The sequence below is a fragment of the Tauraco erythrolophus genome, chromosome 8 (assembly GCF_009769465.1).
Source record: "Tauraco erythrolophus isolate bTauEry1 chromosome 8, bTauEry1.pri, whole genome shotgun sequence".
Taxonomy (NCBI): Eukaryota; Metazoa; Chordata; class Aves; order Musophagiformes; family Musophagidae; genus Tauraco; species Tauraco erythrolophus.
In genome coordinates, this window is record NC_141472.1 from 24,014,244 (window position 1) to 24,034,681 (window position 20,438).

General features: G+C 38.7%; 1 protein-coding gene across 8 annotated transcripts in view; it reads right to left on the reverse strand.

Annotated features, from left to right (window-relative positions):
• Nucleotides 1–6,436: 6,436 nt before the first annotated feature.
• Nucleotides 6,437–20,438, reverse strand: part of LOC104370831 (sodium channel protein type 2 subunit alpha) — a 54,852-nt gene continuing 40,850 nt past the window's right edge. For all 8 annotated transcript variants that reach the window (XM_009980103.2, XM_086616142.1, XM_086616144.1 and 5 more), the window contains exons 20-26: nt 19,217–19,339; nt 13,207–13,488; nt 12,625–12,678; nt 11,425–11,562; nt 10,220–10,324; nt 8,924–9,194; nt 6,437–7,632 (exon numbers count right to left, since the gene is read on the reverse strand). In XM_009980103.2, coding sequence (XP_009978405.2) covers nt 6,437–7,632; nt 8,924–9,194; nt 10,220–10,324; nt 11,425–11,562; nt 12,625–12,678; nt 13,207–13,488; nt 19,217–19,339 — 2,169 coding nt within the window. The remainder of the gene's footprint in view (nt 7,633–8,923; nt 9,195–10,219; nt 10,325–11,424; nt 11,563–12,624; nt 12,679–13,206; nt 13,489–19,216; nt 19,340–20,438) is intronic.

Consider the following 20,438-nt stretch of genomic DNA (forward strand, 5'->3'; position numbering starts at 1 on the left):
TACAAGGCCATTTGTTTCCAAAGTACAACAATTTACAATAGTGGATGTGTGTTGTAACAACACAATTACAACCTACTGCAGTTGCTTATTGTTTATTTCCCCCCAGCAGCTGCTACATAAATCACAAAGGCAGGAAATAATTCTAAATTTTCACTAGAACAACATAACAGAATCCAAAATCTAAGCAGTAAAGCACGAGGTTTATAACAATGATAAATTCACAGTAAGGTAAGACTGCAGGCTGCAAACACTTCTCAGTCTATTAGGCAAGTAAGGGTCCCCACAGAGTGAAGCAGTGAGCCTACATCCGAGTGCTTTACACTCCAGAAATCTGAGACTACCCAACTCAAACTGAAAAAAGATTTCTCTAGGTTTAACCAAACTTACACCACATGCTGCAGAAAGTTCTGTTTACTTCGTGATAAAAGCTAGATAGATCTAAAGAGCTCCATCTAAGATAGCAAAGAATATTTTAAAATAAAGGATGCTTAGTCACAACCAAAGGTAAATAGAAATGATCACTGTGAGCTTTCTGGTTTTCTTGCTCTTTATTGTATTCGCTATCTTAGATAAATGACAGATGAGAATTTTAGCAGCTCGCCCTCTGCTAGTGAGGTATGTTGCTGGGCTAGCCTGAACTATGCTTCATACAATAAACAGAAAAATAACATATTAAAAAAAAAAAACTATATAGTTAAGAGCAGGCACACAGAAAGGGTAGATCCCTCCTTGTAGCCAATTTCTAAAAGCTGTAGAGATCACAGTTTGTTGTTTTGTTTTCTCTTCTAAACAAACAATGTGTAGTTTGTTTGCCTCTGACAAGACGAAACAGGACAGAAGTCATCCTGGAGTCACCTTACGATATGCCACTCTAGCATCTTTGCCCTTGTGTCTTCATCCACTTTACCGCTCCCCAGAGTAAATATATTAAAATTTACATAGTTCTTAGAGCTTTATTTTTTCCATACATACTATTTCTCCAATTTGCATACTGATGAAACACAGGTGACAAACGTGGACGTGCAATCATTTGTGGTGGACTGAAGTTAACAAATCTTCCCTCAGCAGAACGCATCCTCAGTGGGCCCTGGACGCCCACTCCGCAGTCTGGCACGGTACAGCAGACCCGCTTCCACCACGGAGCTCTGAGCAGCTCAGCCACGGCTGGGACCAAACTGCTGGGGCACCTGCAATGCCGGGGACAGCTGAAGCACACGGAGCCCTGAAGGGTGCCACAGGCCACCTCGCCTCACTCCTGCACGCCTCAGGTGCCAGAAACACCTGGAAGGGCAGCTTTATGGGCGAGCATCCAGTAAATCCTTGATTTGCAGGCACCTGCTCTCTCTGGGAATCTTACAAACCCACGCACCAGCGGAGTTTGCTCCCGGCCTCACGGAGCCAGCCCCAGCTCCTGGGCTCACCACGGGCGCCGCCTTTGCTCCACGGCCTCCTCTGCGGCCACGAACACCCAACGCGCTTGCGGTCCTCCCCTGAAAAACTGGTATTTCCACTAATCCCGTCACCGCCCGGTTAATCAGCCCTACGCCGGCCGTTCGCAGCAGCGCGAGTAACGGGAACGCCGGGCTCCCTGCCCGCCGCCGCCGGCGGAGAGCCTCGCGGGCGGCGCTGCCCGCGCTCCGGGCCGGGAGACAGCGAGCGGCTCCCGCAGGCCGCTGCCTCCCCCGCGCCGCCCTCACCTGCCGTCGGCCCGGGGCCGCCCTCGCCGCCTGCCCCGGCCGCTCGCGGACGTGCCGCGCGGCCTCCGCCGCCCGCCCGGAGCTCGCCATCTCCCCCGGGAGACCGGCAGCCCTCGGCCTGCCGGCGGCACGCCTCGCTCGCCGCGCCCCGCCCGCCCGCCCGCCCGCCACCGGCCCGCCCTTCCCCGCGCTCTCCCTACCTGTCCCCGGGGGCTGCGGACGCGGGTGCGGCCCGAGGCAGCCGATGGCCGCCGGGCTCGGAGCGGGCGCTTGCTACCTGCCGGCCGCGGAGACAGCCGCCGCCCGCCGCTCCATGCCGCGGCGCCGCGCCCGCCGTCCGGGCGGAGGATGGATGGGGCGGCGCTGCCAGGGCGCACCGCGCGGAGCGGCCGGGAGCGGCGCTGGGCCGCGGCGGGGCGGGGGCCGCGGGCCGCGTCCCGGCCGGCAGCGCAGCGCGGCAGAGCCCGGTCTGTGCCGCTCGCCTCACCGGGGCCCCTTCCCTGAGCGGGGCGGGGGCCCAGGCAGAGCCAGCCCCTTCCCTCGCTTCGTAAACAGCGGCGGCGGAAAGGGCCGGGGGTGCCGGGGCCCGCGCCGCTCCCGTGCCGCAGCCCGGCCCCGTTGCCGCGGGGGGAGCGGGGGCCCGTCTCCAGCCGAGGGGGCAAAGCGCAGGAGCTGGCTGTGGTGCGGGAACCTGCCGCATAACTGGTTTTCAGTGTGCTAGCAGGTGATTTGAGTAGGTCTACGGATATGTAAAAAAAAAGGGGGGGGGGGTTAACCCAAGCAAAAACATACCTGCTTGTCTGTTTTGAGGTATTTTAACTATTTTTTTTTATTATTTGTACTAGTCTTCTGTTAGGTATAAATCCCTATAAGAATCATATGGATTATTTTCTCAGTGGTCTAATTCATACAAATATATGTATCTGCATTTTCTTTAATGTTTTTCCCTCCACAAAACCAACCAAACACCCAGAACGTTTAACTTTTTAAAATTAAAGAATTTCAGATTCTGTCATCTTTTCCTATCTCAGATCCTACCCTGACAACTGTTTTTTCACAGGTAGAGGTAAAAAAATCTAACGGCAACACTGCAGTCTGAGGGCTTGCTACATTAGTCTTGAAAAACTCAGTTTTGGAGTAAACTATCTCAGCACACCATTAGCGGGTGAAAACTGGAGAGAAGAGACAAAGGGCTCCGTGTGGAAGCGTTTCTCCCGTACACGTCCAAAGCGAGGACTTATACATCACATACATGATAGGCTATGTCTGGTTTTCCTGATGCTCTGTAGAGATACACATCTGAACATCTGTGATGATTATTAGCGTTTGTGCATGTTTTCCTTAGCTTTTAATTTGTTCAGTGTATCCCATCTTCAAGGCATTACTTTACATTTCTTTTTAGAAATAGCACTCAATGCGATTGCTACCTAAAACTTTCGGTCGACTGCTTTCAGTGTCGCAAACACTATTTTATTCAGAACCAATCTTAGCATGTTTTACAGGATCACAGATGACTTTGCAACGATGTAAATGAAATCTCATTTTAATGCATTGAGAAGAGATAGTCATATGTCATCGTCAAATAACGCCTAATGACAATTTCTTGTCCTTCAGTTTTTCAGGAAACTGCTTTGTTTCTCAAACCATACAGCATAGCATGTACTCGCAGCATAGGGCTTCAAGTACAGGAAGCCCTGCTAGGGGAAAAGAAATACTTTGATACCAGGCATTTTCCAACATACTTCCAAGCATCTCATGAGAGATTCTGCAAAGTGGAGATAGATTAGGTAATTTGCATGACAGGACTGACAGAACAAATACTTCCATTTCCCCTCCCAGATTCCATCTTCTCAGTTCCACTGCTGCCTCTCTTGCAATGCCTGATCTACACCTGCCTTCTGCGTTCTGGTATCAGCCCTTCCATGGGCATGTACACATCACTCAACGTGTATGCCAGTTCCTTGACAGTGAAAAGCAGTGTCTGTAAATTCACCATAGAAGTTGAAAATTATAGCATTTTTCACATTACAATTTCATTCAGCACCCTAAGATTAAAAAAACACCCTACAAATTTGACTATTTACCAATACTTGCAGCAAAGTTTCTGCTGACTTCTATCCCTCATGTCTTAAAGCAAAGTAATAAATTACAAATATGTTACAAATTATGTAGCAAACAAAATTTTTCTTGTAACACAAAGATAATTCTTCACTTCAAATATAAAGTATCATTTAAATTATACATACTAGTTTGCAGTCTTGATAGCTAGATAGTTTCTTTAACATGTTTTTCTAGTTGTCTCAGAATATCCAACATGAAAAAGGGATTTAAGCATCAAATACACATAAGCCTTATCCTCCCATAGAATAGTTTTAATTAGGATTAATAGCCTGAAGAGTGTAAGTGCAAATCATATTAAAGATCTTTCTGAAAGCATACAGCTTCAATTTTTTACTTTTTGCAAAGCTATTACTATAAGAGTTTTAATCACTACTCCTTATTTCTAACATTTTATATATTCATGTTTTATTTTCATAGCACCTCTTGACAGCCAATAGCTCTTAGTGATGAAAACAAACACAGAACAATTAAATACAATAAAAAATGAAGTCTTTATTCTTTTGGCTCAACTGTAATGTGGTTTACTGTTCTTTATGGTAATAGCATTTTCCTGCATGCAGTTCACCGACACACAAGTCAATATTTTTGTAAAAGGAGGAGTCAACATTGAATTTTTGCTTGTGTAAGAAACACAAAATGTCCCGATGTGATCAATTATACAAGTTTGCTATTTAATTCCTGTGGAAAAGAAAAAAACATTGTGGATCCCATATTATATTTAGAACAGTTCTAGTGCAGCATGAATCAACAAGAATAAGAATAGTCTATGTAAACAAACACTGGTAAAGATTTCATGAATAGAAAGACTACTTTGAAACTTCTGATGCAGGCAGTGCTAGAATTTTAAACAAATCTTCCCCACCACATTTCCATTACAAGTTATATCTATTTGGAAGCAAGTGCATTTTGGACTCAGTTTGAAACTTATTTCACATTAAAATGTGTGCAAAAATACAGTACTAATAAAAAAGCAGAAACCTAAAGCTACCCCATTTTTTCCTTTGTTTCTTATTTTGTTAAGTTCTTGAATTAAAAAGTGCTATGGATAGAAAGTAACAAAAGTGACAGTGACATCAACCTGAAGATAATTCTCATTTCTTATTTTATGTACAAAACGCTGAAAAATAAAATAAAATGGTACTTTTTACAATATTTATATTTTCTTAGAAAACTCTATCCATGTATTTCGCAACAGATTAAGCAGTTTGCAACGTGTCCTGTACAGTCCAACTATACACCGTACAGTAGTCACTTAAAATTTTAGAATGCAAAGCAAGAAGCTCTCAAATAGCTGCAAACTATTGCTTGATGTCATGAAAGAACGATGACCGATTGAACAATTTGTTTCACTTAACCACTGAAATATGGCTTCCCATATTAGACTTGGAACAGTGGAAGGAGTAAAATTACAGCAGCAAAGGCAAGATAAACATGCATCAGTGATAGCTTCCAAACTATCTATAATGGTACGGAATACTTCATATTGGCTGTTGAAAGCCTGCAAACTACACTTACTGTGGTACATATTTGATGCAATAAATATTGTGCACAGGTCATTATTTGTTTGCTCAAACATGCACCACGGGATAAAATAACTATTTACACAGACGGTACTTTTTTAATCAACACATACAATGTCAACCTTGCTGAGAGCAGAAGATGGCTAAACGATACTGCAGGGTGAAGCAGAACAACTTCATAATCCTTAGGTTTTGTGGGGTTTTGGTAAATTCAATTTCCCAAGTTCAGGTAAGCTGTTTTCTACAGGAGAATACTTAAAAATGGACTCCATGTCCCTCGGTAGGTTTTTTTTTATGCAGAGTTCGTTCAACTACAGTTAAATGACTTATGAAAAAATAAAACATCTGTTCTATTATTGTAGACTCTATGGGACTTTACAGGCACATTAAGATTTGTCTGGATGAGATACTAGATGGATACTGTTATTAAGCACCTCAAAATATAGAGCCACCCTGAAACATGGAAGTAGTCAGACTCTGCTGCTTTGTGCGACGTCATGTTTTTCCATGCATGAACTACAAGTGCAGCATGCCTTCATGCAGATCACTTCTGGCTGTACATTATAGAGAATCCGAGAGCAGAACACCTGGTTCTCATACCCCCTTCCCCAACATAAAACCCATTTACAAAAATAGTCACATATAATAGTAAACAACCTGTGAATTAAAAAATGATAAGTTCACCAACACTGATTTTCGTAAAAATATGGCAAATGTGGCTGTTGAAATGCAAACGGTGGATACAATTTTTTTACTGTGTGTTTCATGTTAAACACAGAGATTCATAGGCTCGCACCTTGTTTTTTAACTGGTCCCTACAGTCTGATTGGCCATTTTATCTTCTCTTCAGCAGTGTCAGCTGGTAATAAAAACAAGAACCTCCTGTCAAGATGTTACCCTGTTTTACAGAGTTGCAGTTTGATGACGAGGGGTCACTGTCTTCTTATAGGCACTGACCTTTTATATATATATATAATTATATATATATTTATATATGTAAAAACTGTCAGTTTGGCATATACCTCCTACAGGAGTCCTGTTGACACAAATACATACTTTCTCAGGCTGTAAACAGTTTATCACAAACAGAATTCTGTGTTACTTTTTACTTTCCCTGCTGTCTTTACCTTTATCTTCTTTTTCTGATTTGTCTTTTTCATATTTATCCTTGTCTGGCTTTGTTACACTGTCATAAGAAGGTGGGGAGGTTGTGGATGGGGTCATATCTGTTTTTTCTGGAGTAGAGTTCTCATTTAGTTTATCCATAATCATATCTTCTTTCACTGGCAGATCATCCTCATCTTTACCTTTATCCTGATTAAATATACATGAAACTTTTTTGACTTTCTGCCTTAAAAGATGACGTCTGAAAGCACGCTGAATGATGACAGCAGATACTTCTTCCTGCTTTCTTTTTAATGTGGTTGTAATTGGTTCGTAGGAGACTTTAGACGGATTGGCTGCCATAAACCGATCTTCCATCTGTATTCTGAGGGCATCCATCTCCCCACTTTCCCCCAAAACACGCTTTGTGAAAGCAAACAAGATGTCAAGGCAGTGAATTCTGTCGCCACTTACCATGGGCAGATCCATTGCAATAAGCTGGACTTTGTTTGGTTTTGCTATAAGAAGAGGAGGATCTAACGAAGCTGCAAAATCTGATAGTTTACTGAACTCTATAAATTGTGTTGCATCGGGATCAAACTTCTCCCAGACTTCATAGAACATTTCAAAGTCATCCTCGCTCAAGGGTTCAGCGCTTTCTTCAGTAGCAACACTGAAGTTCTCCAGAATCACAGCGATGTACATGTTCACCACTACCAGAAATGATATGATAATGTAGCTGACAAAGAAGAAAATCCCAACGGAAGGGTTGCCGCAGTCGCCTTTCACAGAGCTTCCTGGATGATCTTTATGGGGGTCACAGTCTGGCTCCCCACTGTTAAGAATTGGGGCGAGCAAACCATCCCAGCCAGCAGACGTGGTAATCTGAAACAGGCAGATCATGCTGTTGCCAAACGTTTCAAAGTTGAACATGTCATCAATCCCAACTTCCCTCTTAACATAGGCGAAGTTGGACATGCCAAAGATCGCATAGATAAACATGACCAGGAACAGCAGCAGGCCGATGTTGAACAAAGCGGGAAGAGACATCATCAGAGCAAAAAGCAGAGTGCGGATTCCCTTAGCGCCTTTAATGAGGCGCAGGATTCGGCCGATTCTGGCAAGTCGGATGACTCTGAACAGTGTGGGGGATACAAAATATTTCTCAATCATCTCAGCTAAGAACATACCTGTTGAAAAACAAGTTAAATTAGTAAAGAATATTATTACATTTAAAAAACACTGCTAAATATTTATCCTACAAACACTGTAAAACTTTAAGAAGAATAGGATATTTGAACAGATTTAAGAAATTCGCCATTCAGTTGTTTTTAGACAACCTTTACAGTTTGGTTTGCTTTGGAAACCCATAAATCCCAATAGAAATTCTGAAGTAATTTTCAGGATAATGAAAAACTGCATCAATGATATTTCTAAGTATTAATTGTATGACTACATATACAAACAGACACACAAATGCACAACACAAACCTTCTTCAGGACAAACTGATAACTAGTGTATGTGGACTAGTGAATGCTGAGACCAGAAGAAAAGCTTTCTGTTTAACTGTAACTAAAATAATCTAAACTAATCTGAAGAAATATCATATTTATAGTAGTATTAAGATGCCATATAATCAAGTTATGGTATTGAAAGAAAATACATATGTTTGAAGAGAACTGCAACTTCTTAATGAAACATGAAATAATGTGACCACAAGTTTAGTATTAATGACACAGCAATTCCCAACATAAACAGATAATAAAAAGGTTTCTTAGAACTCACTGAAGAGTAGAAGAATTGAGCGTTATATTACGTGCTTCAAAGCAGAAATTAACTACATCCTGTTTCCATATAAAAATGGCAAAGCCAATTTGCATATTAAGGAGTTCTGAGAAGTCAAAATGACAGAATTTTTACTCAAGTTCTTTCAGCTTTTCTGCTCTGGATAAAGCAAACATTAGTGGAGCCATGAATTTCTTAGCTTCAGCTCTGCTTCTCTGGTTGCTCACTCTAGCTCAGGCATAAAACCTCTCAGGATCAAACAAAACCGTGAAGTAAGCTGAGAGTTTTACCCTGCTGGCTGGGGTGCTTGCATGCTAGCCCAATGCCAGTCCCACACAGATTTTGCTCTTGGATTCTGGATTGCTGGAATCTTTTTCTGCAACTGCCACTGTTAAGTTTATATCAAAATTGCCTTTCATGTTTGGGTTTGTTTCTATGCTGAGAAATTTCTACTGAATTCAGAATAAAGATCTAATTTCAACTAATAGAAGAGAGACAGTGTATGGAACCTATTTGCTAAAGAAATTATTCCCATACTATTACGTTATTTTATGGATAATATGAAATCTGAAGAAAGAAAGTGTGGTTAGACTTTCTAGTGACAATGTTGAACCAAAATGTAAATAGACTTTACATGCCAAAAATGTTTCCGTTTCCACAGAATTAGCCCTTTAATAAAAATGAATTGTTCTTACCTACTATGGAGAGAATGACAACCACAAAATCAAAAATATTCCAGCCTATAGTAAAGTAGTAATGGCGAAGTGAAATCAATTTCAGGACACATTCTCCAGTGAAAAGTACAATAAACACCAGGTTAATCCAATATAAAATGTTTTCCATGTCTTCACTCTGATCATCTGTTTCTACCATCATTGTGACCATGTTAAGGCAGATAAGTATCATGATACTGATATCAAATGCTTGTTTTGTTACAAAATCAAAGACCATGCCTTGGAATTTGTTCTGGGGGGGAAAAAAGAACATTCATTATGATATGCATCAGGTAAAATTTCTTATTTGAAATTGCTACAAATTATTTAAATCTAATATAAAGGAGATTTCATGTCTTCCACGAAGTCCTTCATTTGTATGAATTTTCCAGTTTGTATGTGTAAACACAAATTAAATAGAAATGCAACTACTGTGTTTATAGCATTAAAGGGATAATTTCAAAATACGAATGGTGTGGGGGTTTTAAGTTATGAAGGAGACTCTGCCACCCTGAACCAGTTCGCTGTAACCTTTTGTGACACAGACCATTAACTGAACACTTAGTTTGGCAAAATTAAAAAAAAAAATGAGCAAGGGGGGTGGGGACGTGAGCAGGCTGAGAGTTAATAGCACTTCATTTGCCAGAAAACTGACAAAGTTTCCAAGCTCTGAGTTTAGGGCTCTTCATGCCACCAAAATAACCTTTAAAACAATATCTTCCATTTTTCAGCTATAGAGAATTTACTGATGGCTGGACTGGCTGCTGAGCAGGTTCCACAATCCAAAGCAGAACTGCAGAGCTGGAATCACTCTCTGCCCCAGCCAAATCCTGCTCCAAACTGCTCAGGCGAACAAACCACTGTGTGGATTGTGCAACAGGACTTTTTTTTCAGGCGATGGTATGATAACTTGCCTCCATATAACAGTTTCAGAATCTTCCTCGATGATTGAGAAAGCCTGTGCCCTAAGGCTTTCACGTATTTTGACAAATACACTACCACATTTAATTGTTCTAATCAAACCAGTGTTTTGAAAAATGCCACATAAAATGCCATTGCCATGAGCAAAGAGAAAATGAGGGAGGAAAAGGAAAGAGAAGAGTCCTCCATATTCTGACTACGAAAGAGAAATAATTTTGATTTCAGATGCATAAAATAAGCCTTTTCTTATATCACTTTTTTTTTTTTTTTTTGGCTTACAACTTAATTCAGCCTAAGGCATAATTGAAACAATCCCATTTTAAAATAAATGTAAAAAGAAAATATTTTTATTCTTACTGCTGGTCGAGGTATAGGCTTTTGTGGTTTTTTTGAACCCAATTTTTTCATTGCATTGTAGTATTTCTTCTGTTCTTCTGTCATAAAAATATCTTGACCTCCAAAGTAAACCAAAGAGACAAAAACTGGTTACAATCACATATCTCTAGTGATTACTTATAAACAAAGATACTGAATAGTAATAATTGCTCTTGTTCATATTCTTATCTGTGGGAAAAGTTAGGACAGACATAAAAATCTCCTTTTATCATGATTATTAGTACTTTGGTATCATAACTGCTTTACATATTCCACTCTTAATGTTTAGGGTTTTTTTTTTAAAAGGCTCTTGAACTTGCATTGTTTGTGGTAGAACTCTGCTTTTCACTGGGGAGAGGGGAGGTACAGAGGAGGGAGAAGTGTTTTTCCTTTGTTCTGCTAAATTCCATCAGTTATTACAGAGACACAAACTACTACTAAGTATTCCAATCCCCTTCTCTTGTTTTCCCTCTGGAGTAAATTTTGGCAACTGACATCTATGATATCAAAGGAGAATTATAAGGTATCCAGAAGGTCATATTTCACAACCTCTTCTTCTCCCTCTACTGGGGCAGGACTTGAAGCAGGAGATCCTAGAACTACTATGTGGAACGAGTAGAAAAAAAAGCCAGTTTCTCTCCATCTCAACCCATTTCAGCAGATGGATCCAGCACTTCTTCCACTCCAATAACACTTTGTGTAGCCAGATACTTTAGTTAAGTTCTGCAGCTGAAATACTGATACCTTTTGAGTCAATTTTGACAAAATACGAAGACTAGAGTACCGATTAAGATAGCACAATGTTTATTATTAGAGTTCAGAAATCTATACTGCTGAGTTCTGAGTCATCAATGTAGTATAGCTAAGAGGTTTTATAGCTACATTTAGCTACTTCAGTGGTTAGCCTTTTTATGGGTTCTGTTATAGACTGCAGCCCCAAATCCACATCTTTACACAGATGACATTGAGTATTTCACTAACCATAGACAGACATATGTTGTCGCTTGTCCACCAAATCCTCATCAAGCCAAATCTTAAGCATTAATAACTTAATGTATTTAATATGCAGAGCACAGAATAATTTATCATAAAATGAAAAAATAATATTAGATGAATAAAGTTGTCTGTGGACCAAAAATAAGCATTTTTTTTTAGCTTTCTTTTCAGAATAATGATGAAGTACTTATCTTCTTTTTCTGCTGGTTAAAATTGTCTATGATTACACCAATGAAAAGGTTCAAGGTGAAGAATGATCCAAAGATGATAAAGATGACAAAGTAAAGATACATATACAGGTTATCTTCATACTTAGGCTGATCCAAAACCTGCAAAAAAGGCAGAGAAACTAAGCCTTGGTTTAACTGTGAGCACTGAATCAAATATCTGCTGGACAGAATTTAGGGCTCTGTCACTCCGATCTTTGCTTCTTACGGTCAAGTTCCCACATCCCCATCCCACTCTTCAATCTATGAAAGTTACATGCTTGACAAAGAACTTTGCTATCAAACTTGATACTTCATTTAAAAAAATGTAACTGACCTGTATGAGCATTGAATAAAAATACTGAAGACACAATTGGTTTAAACTAGTATAGCATCATCTATCTGAGTCTATTGACAGCCAGAAATAACAGCTCGTAAAGCTGCAGGCTTTTCTGTATACCTCATGGGAGGCCCCTGGTGTGGACTTGTGGAGCTTTCACTGCACTTAGGAAACTGCCCTGGATTACGGAACAGAGGCATCCAAGCCATGTTTAGAGTAAGCATATTTTCTCGGTACAGCTATGCACATTTACTATACTACAATGGGCCTCCCGCTGTGAGTTTTACCAAAAAAAGCTGGAGCTTTACCAGTATATTTTATTCAGTTGCTTACTTGGAACTAGAGGACAACTTGCACGAAGGGAGCAAGGGGAAGGCAAAAGGGTAAGAAATGCACAAACCAAGTTAAGAATAGGGACTGTACCCTGAAGAAAGGAGTCAGGTGGCTTGCAGAGCACAATGAAAGTCTCAACTTTAAAAAAAGATCAGTGTTACAAAAAATTATCTCTAAGCTGTGTCTTGATGCCTGTTTTCAAATGTAAATAATGCCTCAATGCACATAATGAGAGGAGCAAAAGGCATTTCATGACAATAGTTAAGTCTGCTGTGGAATTGGGCAATTTTGATCCAACTGCACCATAGAGAACATGGAATCCTTTAGGACTTCTCCTCTGCTTTCTTCATCTCTTGTGTTTTTCCTATGGTTTCCATTTTCTTTAACTACAAAACTATAATAACTCCTTGTTCTCTCATTTTTACTGTTCTTTCTGAAAGATGTTAAAATTACATTCTTAAATCTTGGAGCTCATACAGTCAAAACAAAGGAAGTCAAGGGACTATACTTACATTACGAGAATCCACAGCTGCATACATGATATCCATCCATCCTTTAAATGTAGCCTATAAATAGAACACTGGTGTTTACTGGAAAAGGGCTTGTCAGAAACATTGTTTAAGAGCTGAAGACGAAGCATCTGTGGCGCTCATTATAAACATCAGCACAGCGCAATGTTAATACGTGACTCTTGCATTCTATTGTATGTTTGATTCATATACACACATATCTGCAAGCAAATTCTGACTGTAGAGGACACAGCATCTATTAAGTACTTTTATCGATTATGAGTAATATCTGATATAAAACTTATTTCCTCTATTTAAGCAAAGTAGCTGTACTTGATATAGATGCAATGCAGCTAAGGTGAATCAAGTTTGAATTATGTTTTTTTTTCTCATAGTCAGCATAGCCTCTATGCTTTGTATTATTCCTGTAGAGTCATGGATTTATCCCACATTTTATAATTCCAAACCAAGAAGTGAAAGACAAGATTTCTATATGAAAGAAACAATCAAAAATTTCTTTTTACCGTTACAAACAAACAACAGAGATACAGAAAGAGAAATAGAAATTAAAGAGTGGTGACTTACCACTTGAAGCAGAGAAAGATAACCAAGGCCTACATTATCAAAGTTAACCTTCACATTCTTCCATCGGGCAGTTTCATTGTTTCTTATGAGCTCCTCACATTGACTATAGTTGTTGATTTGGCTGATATCAAATCTCTCATCAGTTGTAGTGTTAACACAGTAGTAAAATTTTCCAGCAAATAGATTTACTCCCATGATACTGAAGATTAACCAGAATATAAGGCAAACAAGAAGCACATTCATAATGGATGGAATCGCTCCTAAGAGGGCATTCACAACCACCTAGAGTACAAATGATACCAAAGACAGACAGTGTAAGAATACAGGCACTAGTATCCTACAAATGCTTCATCAGCCTTTCTTAAATGTAACACTCTATTTGAATTCTAATATCTATTACACTTTTTTAGTTGTTGAGAATATCAAGTAAGGAAAGCAGTATAGAGGAAAAATAAAACATTGACATAATTAAAAGAAAAACATACAAACAGTAGCAAGTTGTAGCTTTAAAGAATAGGAAAAAGAAGAATAAGTAGGTAAAACAAACTAAAAAAAAACACCACAGAAAAATTCAGCATTTATTAATTCTTTTTAGAATATTTACTTAAGGTATGTCTGCAAAAACATATCCATAATATTTCTAGTGACTGATTGCATCAAACACAACAAACTTTATTCTATTACATGTTTTAGTGGATAAACAGTCCAAATCAATATCACTGAGCATATTTTTAATATAAAGTAATTTTAAGACTTCATTTAAGTAAAAGAAAATTCAAGGATGTATGCAAGTTCATTCGGACGGTTATATATAACACCACAAAAGCAGATGTATTCAAACCAGGAAACCAACTGAGTATCTGAACACAGAAAAGCCAGTAATGTTCAGGCAAGTGACAGATAAAACTTGAAGAAGGAAGAGACTTGATTTAATTCCCAAATGAATTTTGGGGAATATCAGGCTTCAGGAAAGAAAAATATGAAAATGAGTTCATGTATGATCATGAATGATGATTAAAAACATGCCAGAATAAAAATAAAATAGTAAAGAAAGTAATATTAGGGAGAAAGTAGGTCCAGTATGAATGAGAATGATTTATTTAATGATTAAATTGATGAACTGCTAAATTAGTTTAAACTCCTATTTTAAATGTTTGTAAGTAAGTCTAACAATATGAAATTTAATAACTATGGAGTACCACTGTCAATTTTGCCAAAACAACTGAATCAGATCCGTAGAACCTAAAGAAGATTTTGTTGTAAAAATGTAGGACATAAAGTATTACATAGATGAGACTATGTATAATTTTTTTAGGTTATATGATGTAGGTACTACAACAGATTCTCTAGCACACTTTGCTATTTGTTCCTATTTGAAATACAAATATGTAGCTCAAGCCCGTAAAATATTTTGGCATTACATTTTTATTACATTTTATTACATTTTATCATTTATCAACACATTTATCATTTATCAACACCACCAAGTTGTGTGGTGGTGTGGACACGCTGGAGGCAAGGGATGCCATCCAGAGGGACCTTGACAGGCTGGAGAGGTGGGCCTGTGAGAACCTCATGAAGTTCAACAAGGCCAAGTGCAAGGTCCTGTACGTGGGTCAGGGTAATCCCAAGCACAAGTACAGGCTGGGCGGAGAATAGAATGAGAGCAGCCCTGAGGAAAAGGACTTGGGAGTGCTGGTGGATGAGAAGCTCAACATGAGCCGGCAATGTGCGCTGGCAGCCCAGAAAGCAAATCGTATCCTGGACTGTATCAAAAGAAGTGTGGCCAGCAGGTCGAGGGAAGTGATTCTGCCCCCTACTCAGCTCTCATGAGACCCCACCTAGAATACTGTGTTCAGCTCTGGAGTCCCCAACATAAGAAGGACATGGAGCTACTGGAGCGAGTCCAGAGGAGGGCCACGAAAATGATTTGAGGGCTGGAGCACCTCTGCTACGAAGACAGGCTGAGAGAGTTGGGGCTGTTCAGCCTGGAGAAGAGGAGGCTCCAGGGTGATCTTATTGCAGCTTTCCAGTACCTAAAGGGGGCCTATAGGAAAGCTGGAGAGGGACTTTTTACAAGGGCGTGTAGTGATAGGACAAGGGGCAATGGATTTAAAGTGAAAGGGGAGATTTCGATTAGATATAAGGAAGAAATTTTTTACATTGAGGGTGGTGAGGCAGTGGAACAGGTTGCCAGAGAAGTTGTGGATGCCCCATCCCTGGAAGTGTTCAAGGCCAGGTTAGATGAGGCTTTGGGCAACCTGGTGTAGTGGAGGATTTCTCTGCCCATGGCAGGGGGGTTGGAACTAGATGATCTTTGAGGTCCCTTCCAACCCTAACCATTCTATGATTCTATGATTGTATGATTTTTATCAATTAATTACTTGTAAAATTAATTATCTAGGTAGATCACCTTTCATTTCTCGCCACGTTACACAATAGGAAAGAAAACCTTTGAATGTTACAGTAGGTGAGAACCACCACTGTGTATACCATACAGTAGACTTGGGCTAAAGGAAAGGAGAAATACTTGGTTTACTTTCAGGGCTCAATTCCTGCCAAAACAATACCTCTTTGAGGTGATACATATATTCAAGATCCTATGGGACTTCAATGAAATTGTTGTTATGTTAAATTTAGGAGCTGGACCAAATGAGGTTCCTTTCAGTGTAAATTACTCTATGACTCTATAAAAGCACAGAATGGTGGATAAAGTCCAAATCTTCTGTTTTTTTTTTTTTTTTCTCCACATATTTTAAATCACATGTTGTAATGTTTTTTTTCTAATGGGAAAATAATAAAAAAAAACCCAACAAAATATCTTCTTATTCATAGTAAAAATCTCTTTAGCGATACCTATTATAAATCACTAAGCAAAAATAATACAGCATTGTATCAGTTATCAGCCAGGCAGAGGGGATTCCCTGACTAATGGATAAATCTCTTCTGACTACTTCAACAGTGCTGTCTTAAGCTGACTGACCTGTGCTCTCAGCTTTGTCAGTGACCTGACTGTGGAAGGCCATGAGGAGCAGTTTGATTTAAACAAATGAATAGCTTAATAATAATGCTGAATTAGTTTAAATTGGAAATCCATGAGCTCACTGATTTTAGTGGGAAGCTTGACTGGAATAATAAATGGCGACATCATTTTTTCCCAGTTCAGGAATATTTTCCAAATATATATTAGTTATTATTTTTACATTCTTTTTATTTAAAGTTATCTCAAATCTTCTACTTAAAAATATAAGTAGATTTCTTAAATGTAATAATATCATCCATCAGGAATAATTATTGAGATATAAAAGGATAGTTAATGAAGTGAAAATATTTGTCCTCGAGCTTTCAGTCTCATTACACCCGAGAATTCTGTTCCTCTTTCTGCTAAAGCTGCAGGTCCAGTCATGTTCTTCTTTCTTTAATTGCTGGATTTCTACAGCTGACCTACTTTCTCTGTTTTCAGTCTGAGTCCTGAAGCTATAGCAGGACCAGCTTGTAATATGAGTCATTTTAAGACACTCAAAACATGCTGTTGATCATCACTGAAAACACTGATCCAGACACCTCCTAGCTTCCATTGGTAGTAGGGGTGTGAGAAAAGAGGGCAAGGCCTGACAGCAAGTGAAAGCAGGGAAAACATTGGAAAGACATTAAAAGCATTGTTTACTCGTTTAAAAAAAGGTAGTAAGTGCCTAGTACCATATAGCAGCGAGTGATACTGCTTGGGACAGAGCATAGGCAGATTAATTATACTCCGACAGGCTACTTTCATCAAGTCCCAAGTGCAAATTAAAGCGTATTTCCCCTAGCAATAGTAGTGGTGGGAAGATGCAGGGGAAACATCATACTTTCCATAGGAGCAATGTTTTCTATTAATTGTTAGTTTGGGCAGGCAGAAGTCCTGATCTTAGAGAACAGTATTGTGGATTACAATATTTTACATGTGCAGAACGAAATTTCTTGCTTGTATATAGGAAGTATAGTGCCCACTGGAAGTAATTTTAAGTGCCTATGCACATATGTGCACCATACTATATTGTTCCATTTTCAGTTTATAGATGTTAAACATCAAGAAATTCCTATGTTATGAGCAGATATCTTGAATATCTGTGTATCAGACCTTAAAATCATCTCATACTAATTTCTTCACCAACTTGAGTTACTGTATCTTTAAGGACATTAAGCCTGAAAATAATTACTTTAAGTAAGGCAAAATTCATAATATCCATAGGAAAATTTCAATGGTTAATTGCCCAACTAATAAAAATACAGGTTGCTTTTCTAGTCTGAAGTTATCTAACTTCATCCTTTACTTTTTATTATATCTCTCGCTGAAGTCATAAATCTCCTTCTTATCTGTGTATTTTACAAAGAGATACAGTTAGCAGATCAGAATCAAATCAGCAGGTAAAGTTTACACCAACATGGAAGTTGTGGGATTGACAATTACCCATAAACCTTCATGACAAAGTGATTGTTTTTTCCTTGCCATATTAAATTGCCACTTAAGCAATTTACTGTGCGTATAAAATTTGTAATATTTTGTATCAGTTTTTTGCTAAACATTCTCATAAAAAAACAACTAATGTGTTTTTTAGTGAGATACTATTGAGGTTTTAGATAGGCCTTATATCTGATATAAAAATCCTAAATTTTCAAATTCGCTTCAGCAAAGTTCCAGAAATTTGCTGGAGGCAAGGAAGTAGTATTTTCAATTTGAATTTATAACCTTTCATCAAAGCCTGTTTCCTTTTTGGTTGAAGTCTTTTACTTTCCACATACATAGAGCATCACATAAAGCATCACATTTTCTTCAGAAACTCAACAATTTGTAGTTGACTTATAAATTTGCTAATCAGCTTACAACCTGGGGTGCTAAAGGTCAGTTACTGCAGTAGGGAGCTCACCCAGGAATCCCTTTGAATTACATTAATAGGGTTTCAGCTCAGGTGCATCTGCTGACTGGATCTATGGCAATAAGTCCAAGGCAGACAGAAGGTTTAAACCTGAAGGTTTAAGTCAGGCATCGTCTTGTGGCTGGAGCTAGAAATATCTACCATGTCCAGTTGTTTACTACTGCCCCTAAGAGAAACATTTCTAGAGCTTTTATGTCATAGCCGAGTACAGAAGGTCTATGTCCATTTCAGTGCACTGAAGAGTCATCTAAACTAATCAACCTGACTTTACACCGGAATAGACTGAGAGTGCCCAGCTGGGCAGCTGAGGGTCTCAGCTGTTGTAACTGATACGGTGATAACAAACAGCTGGGGACAGTAACTTCTCAAATATACCCAGCTCTGTCAGCAAAAATCTTCTGGTATGTTTTCAGGCTGCTTAGTGCTCTACAGATTATAATCAACATTTAAAAATGAATATGGAAAGCAGTAAGCAAACAATTTAGGCCAGAAATCATAAAGCCAGCTCCGTTTTTGATATACTAGAAAAGTTATCTTAAATACAATGCAATAGTCCTAATCTGAAAGAAAGAAGGTATTTTAATGCTGCCAATTTACTTATTAACATAAGAATTCATTAAAAAACGTTTAAATTGTAACAGAAAATCCCAATTAATATTTACTGAATAGTAGGTTAAAAGATATTTGATAGACTATGCATGATGAAAATGTATGTGTGCATATGTGCACACACTTTTATGAGGAAGTATTGTTTTTTTTAAAACTGTTCTGACTATAGCAGGATTTATTTGTATGGGATAAATTCAGTTTCCTAGTAACATTGTATAGATCCATGCAGTTGATAAATCCTTGGGCCCTCCAGGAAAATATGAAATAGGGTGAAAGGCCAAGGAGCCTAAATAAGTGTAATAATGTGTGCAATAACACATGAATTCATATAAGCAGATGAAGCCTTTCGCTTATATGTTAGTGATAAATGTAAAATATATAGGATGATAGTGTAGCATTTCTGCATGGATTTGTTGTTGATTATTCTGCATGCATTTTTTTCTCTGTATGCATGCATTATTTCAGATTCTTTCATTTTGTCTTACCCTCATCCCTTCAAATCGCGACAAGGCTCTTAGAGGTCTCAAAGCTCTTAGTGTCCTAAGGGATTTAATCGCACCAAGTTCTGAGTAGCCCAAGGCATTAGCTGTTAAGCTAACCAAAGAGACCTACACAAAAACAGAAAGGCAATATAGCTCATTCATCTTGTATATCCTTTCAATACATATGGTGGGAATGATGTGTGCCCTGAACTTCTCTAGAAGATTCAGGGCTGGACCTCTTTCTCCAGGCATCCCTCTATAATGCAGAAAGGAAATTTTTCAAGTCAGACAAAGTAGAATAGAAGTATATTCTAGGTACCTGTTGATGAAATCATGTTGGTAGAACGGTATAAAAATGCCTTCTAAATTCAAATAAACCAGTCAACATTTGGTGGTATTTAAAGAAAATTGAAGTCACATGCAAAAAAGAAAATTCCCAAAAGTTGGGTGAATTGGAATGGTCAATTTAGGTCAGGACTTCCCATGATATCTTCAGAACTTGATGAAAATGTAAAAGCTCTCCAAAACTACATCCAGACCTGGCCTTTGGTCAAATGTAACTTTCTAGTGTCCAGAAAATCTTATTCAACAGCCATAGCTACCAGTGCTGTTCAGATTTAACCAGACTAATCAAGACTGATAACCAACTGCTTGTTAGACAATAGTAGAAGCTTCATTGTTAGGCATATCCACACTTCATTACATTCCCTGTGACTCCTTTAACCACTTCATCAATTCTCGCTTGCATAACGCTGGTCTGGTCTGCAGGCAGATGAGTAAATAAACTAGAATAGCTGTAAAATAAATAATACAGTTATCTTTCATCAATAATCTTTAGAAATGTATTTATAGTAAACCATTAGGAAGGAGTGGCCCTAGTAAAGAAAAAAACCTCAAACCGTCTTCTATTTCCCTCCATTTAATGCCCTTCTCTTCCATTCTTCCTGTTCTCTCTTAATTCTTTCATTTCCAAATTAATCTTTTCGCTTCGTCATCACAATCCTCTGACTAAAGATTTAAAAAAAATGCTTCAGAGATTTTTTCCATGAAAAAAATTGCACATCAGTAAGATTGCCATGAAAAACTAATGAAGTTATTTATAAAGTTCACAGAAGTAACTAAACAACAGATTATCGAATAAGAATTAAATGTTTGTTGATAAATACAATAAGCATATAATGATAGTGTAAAGTATTGTCCACAGGACATCTCTAAAGCTCTATTC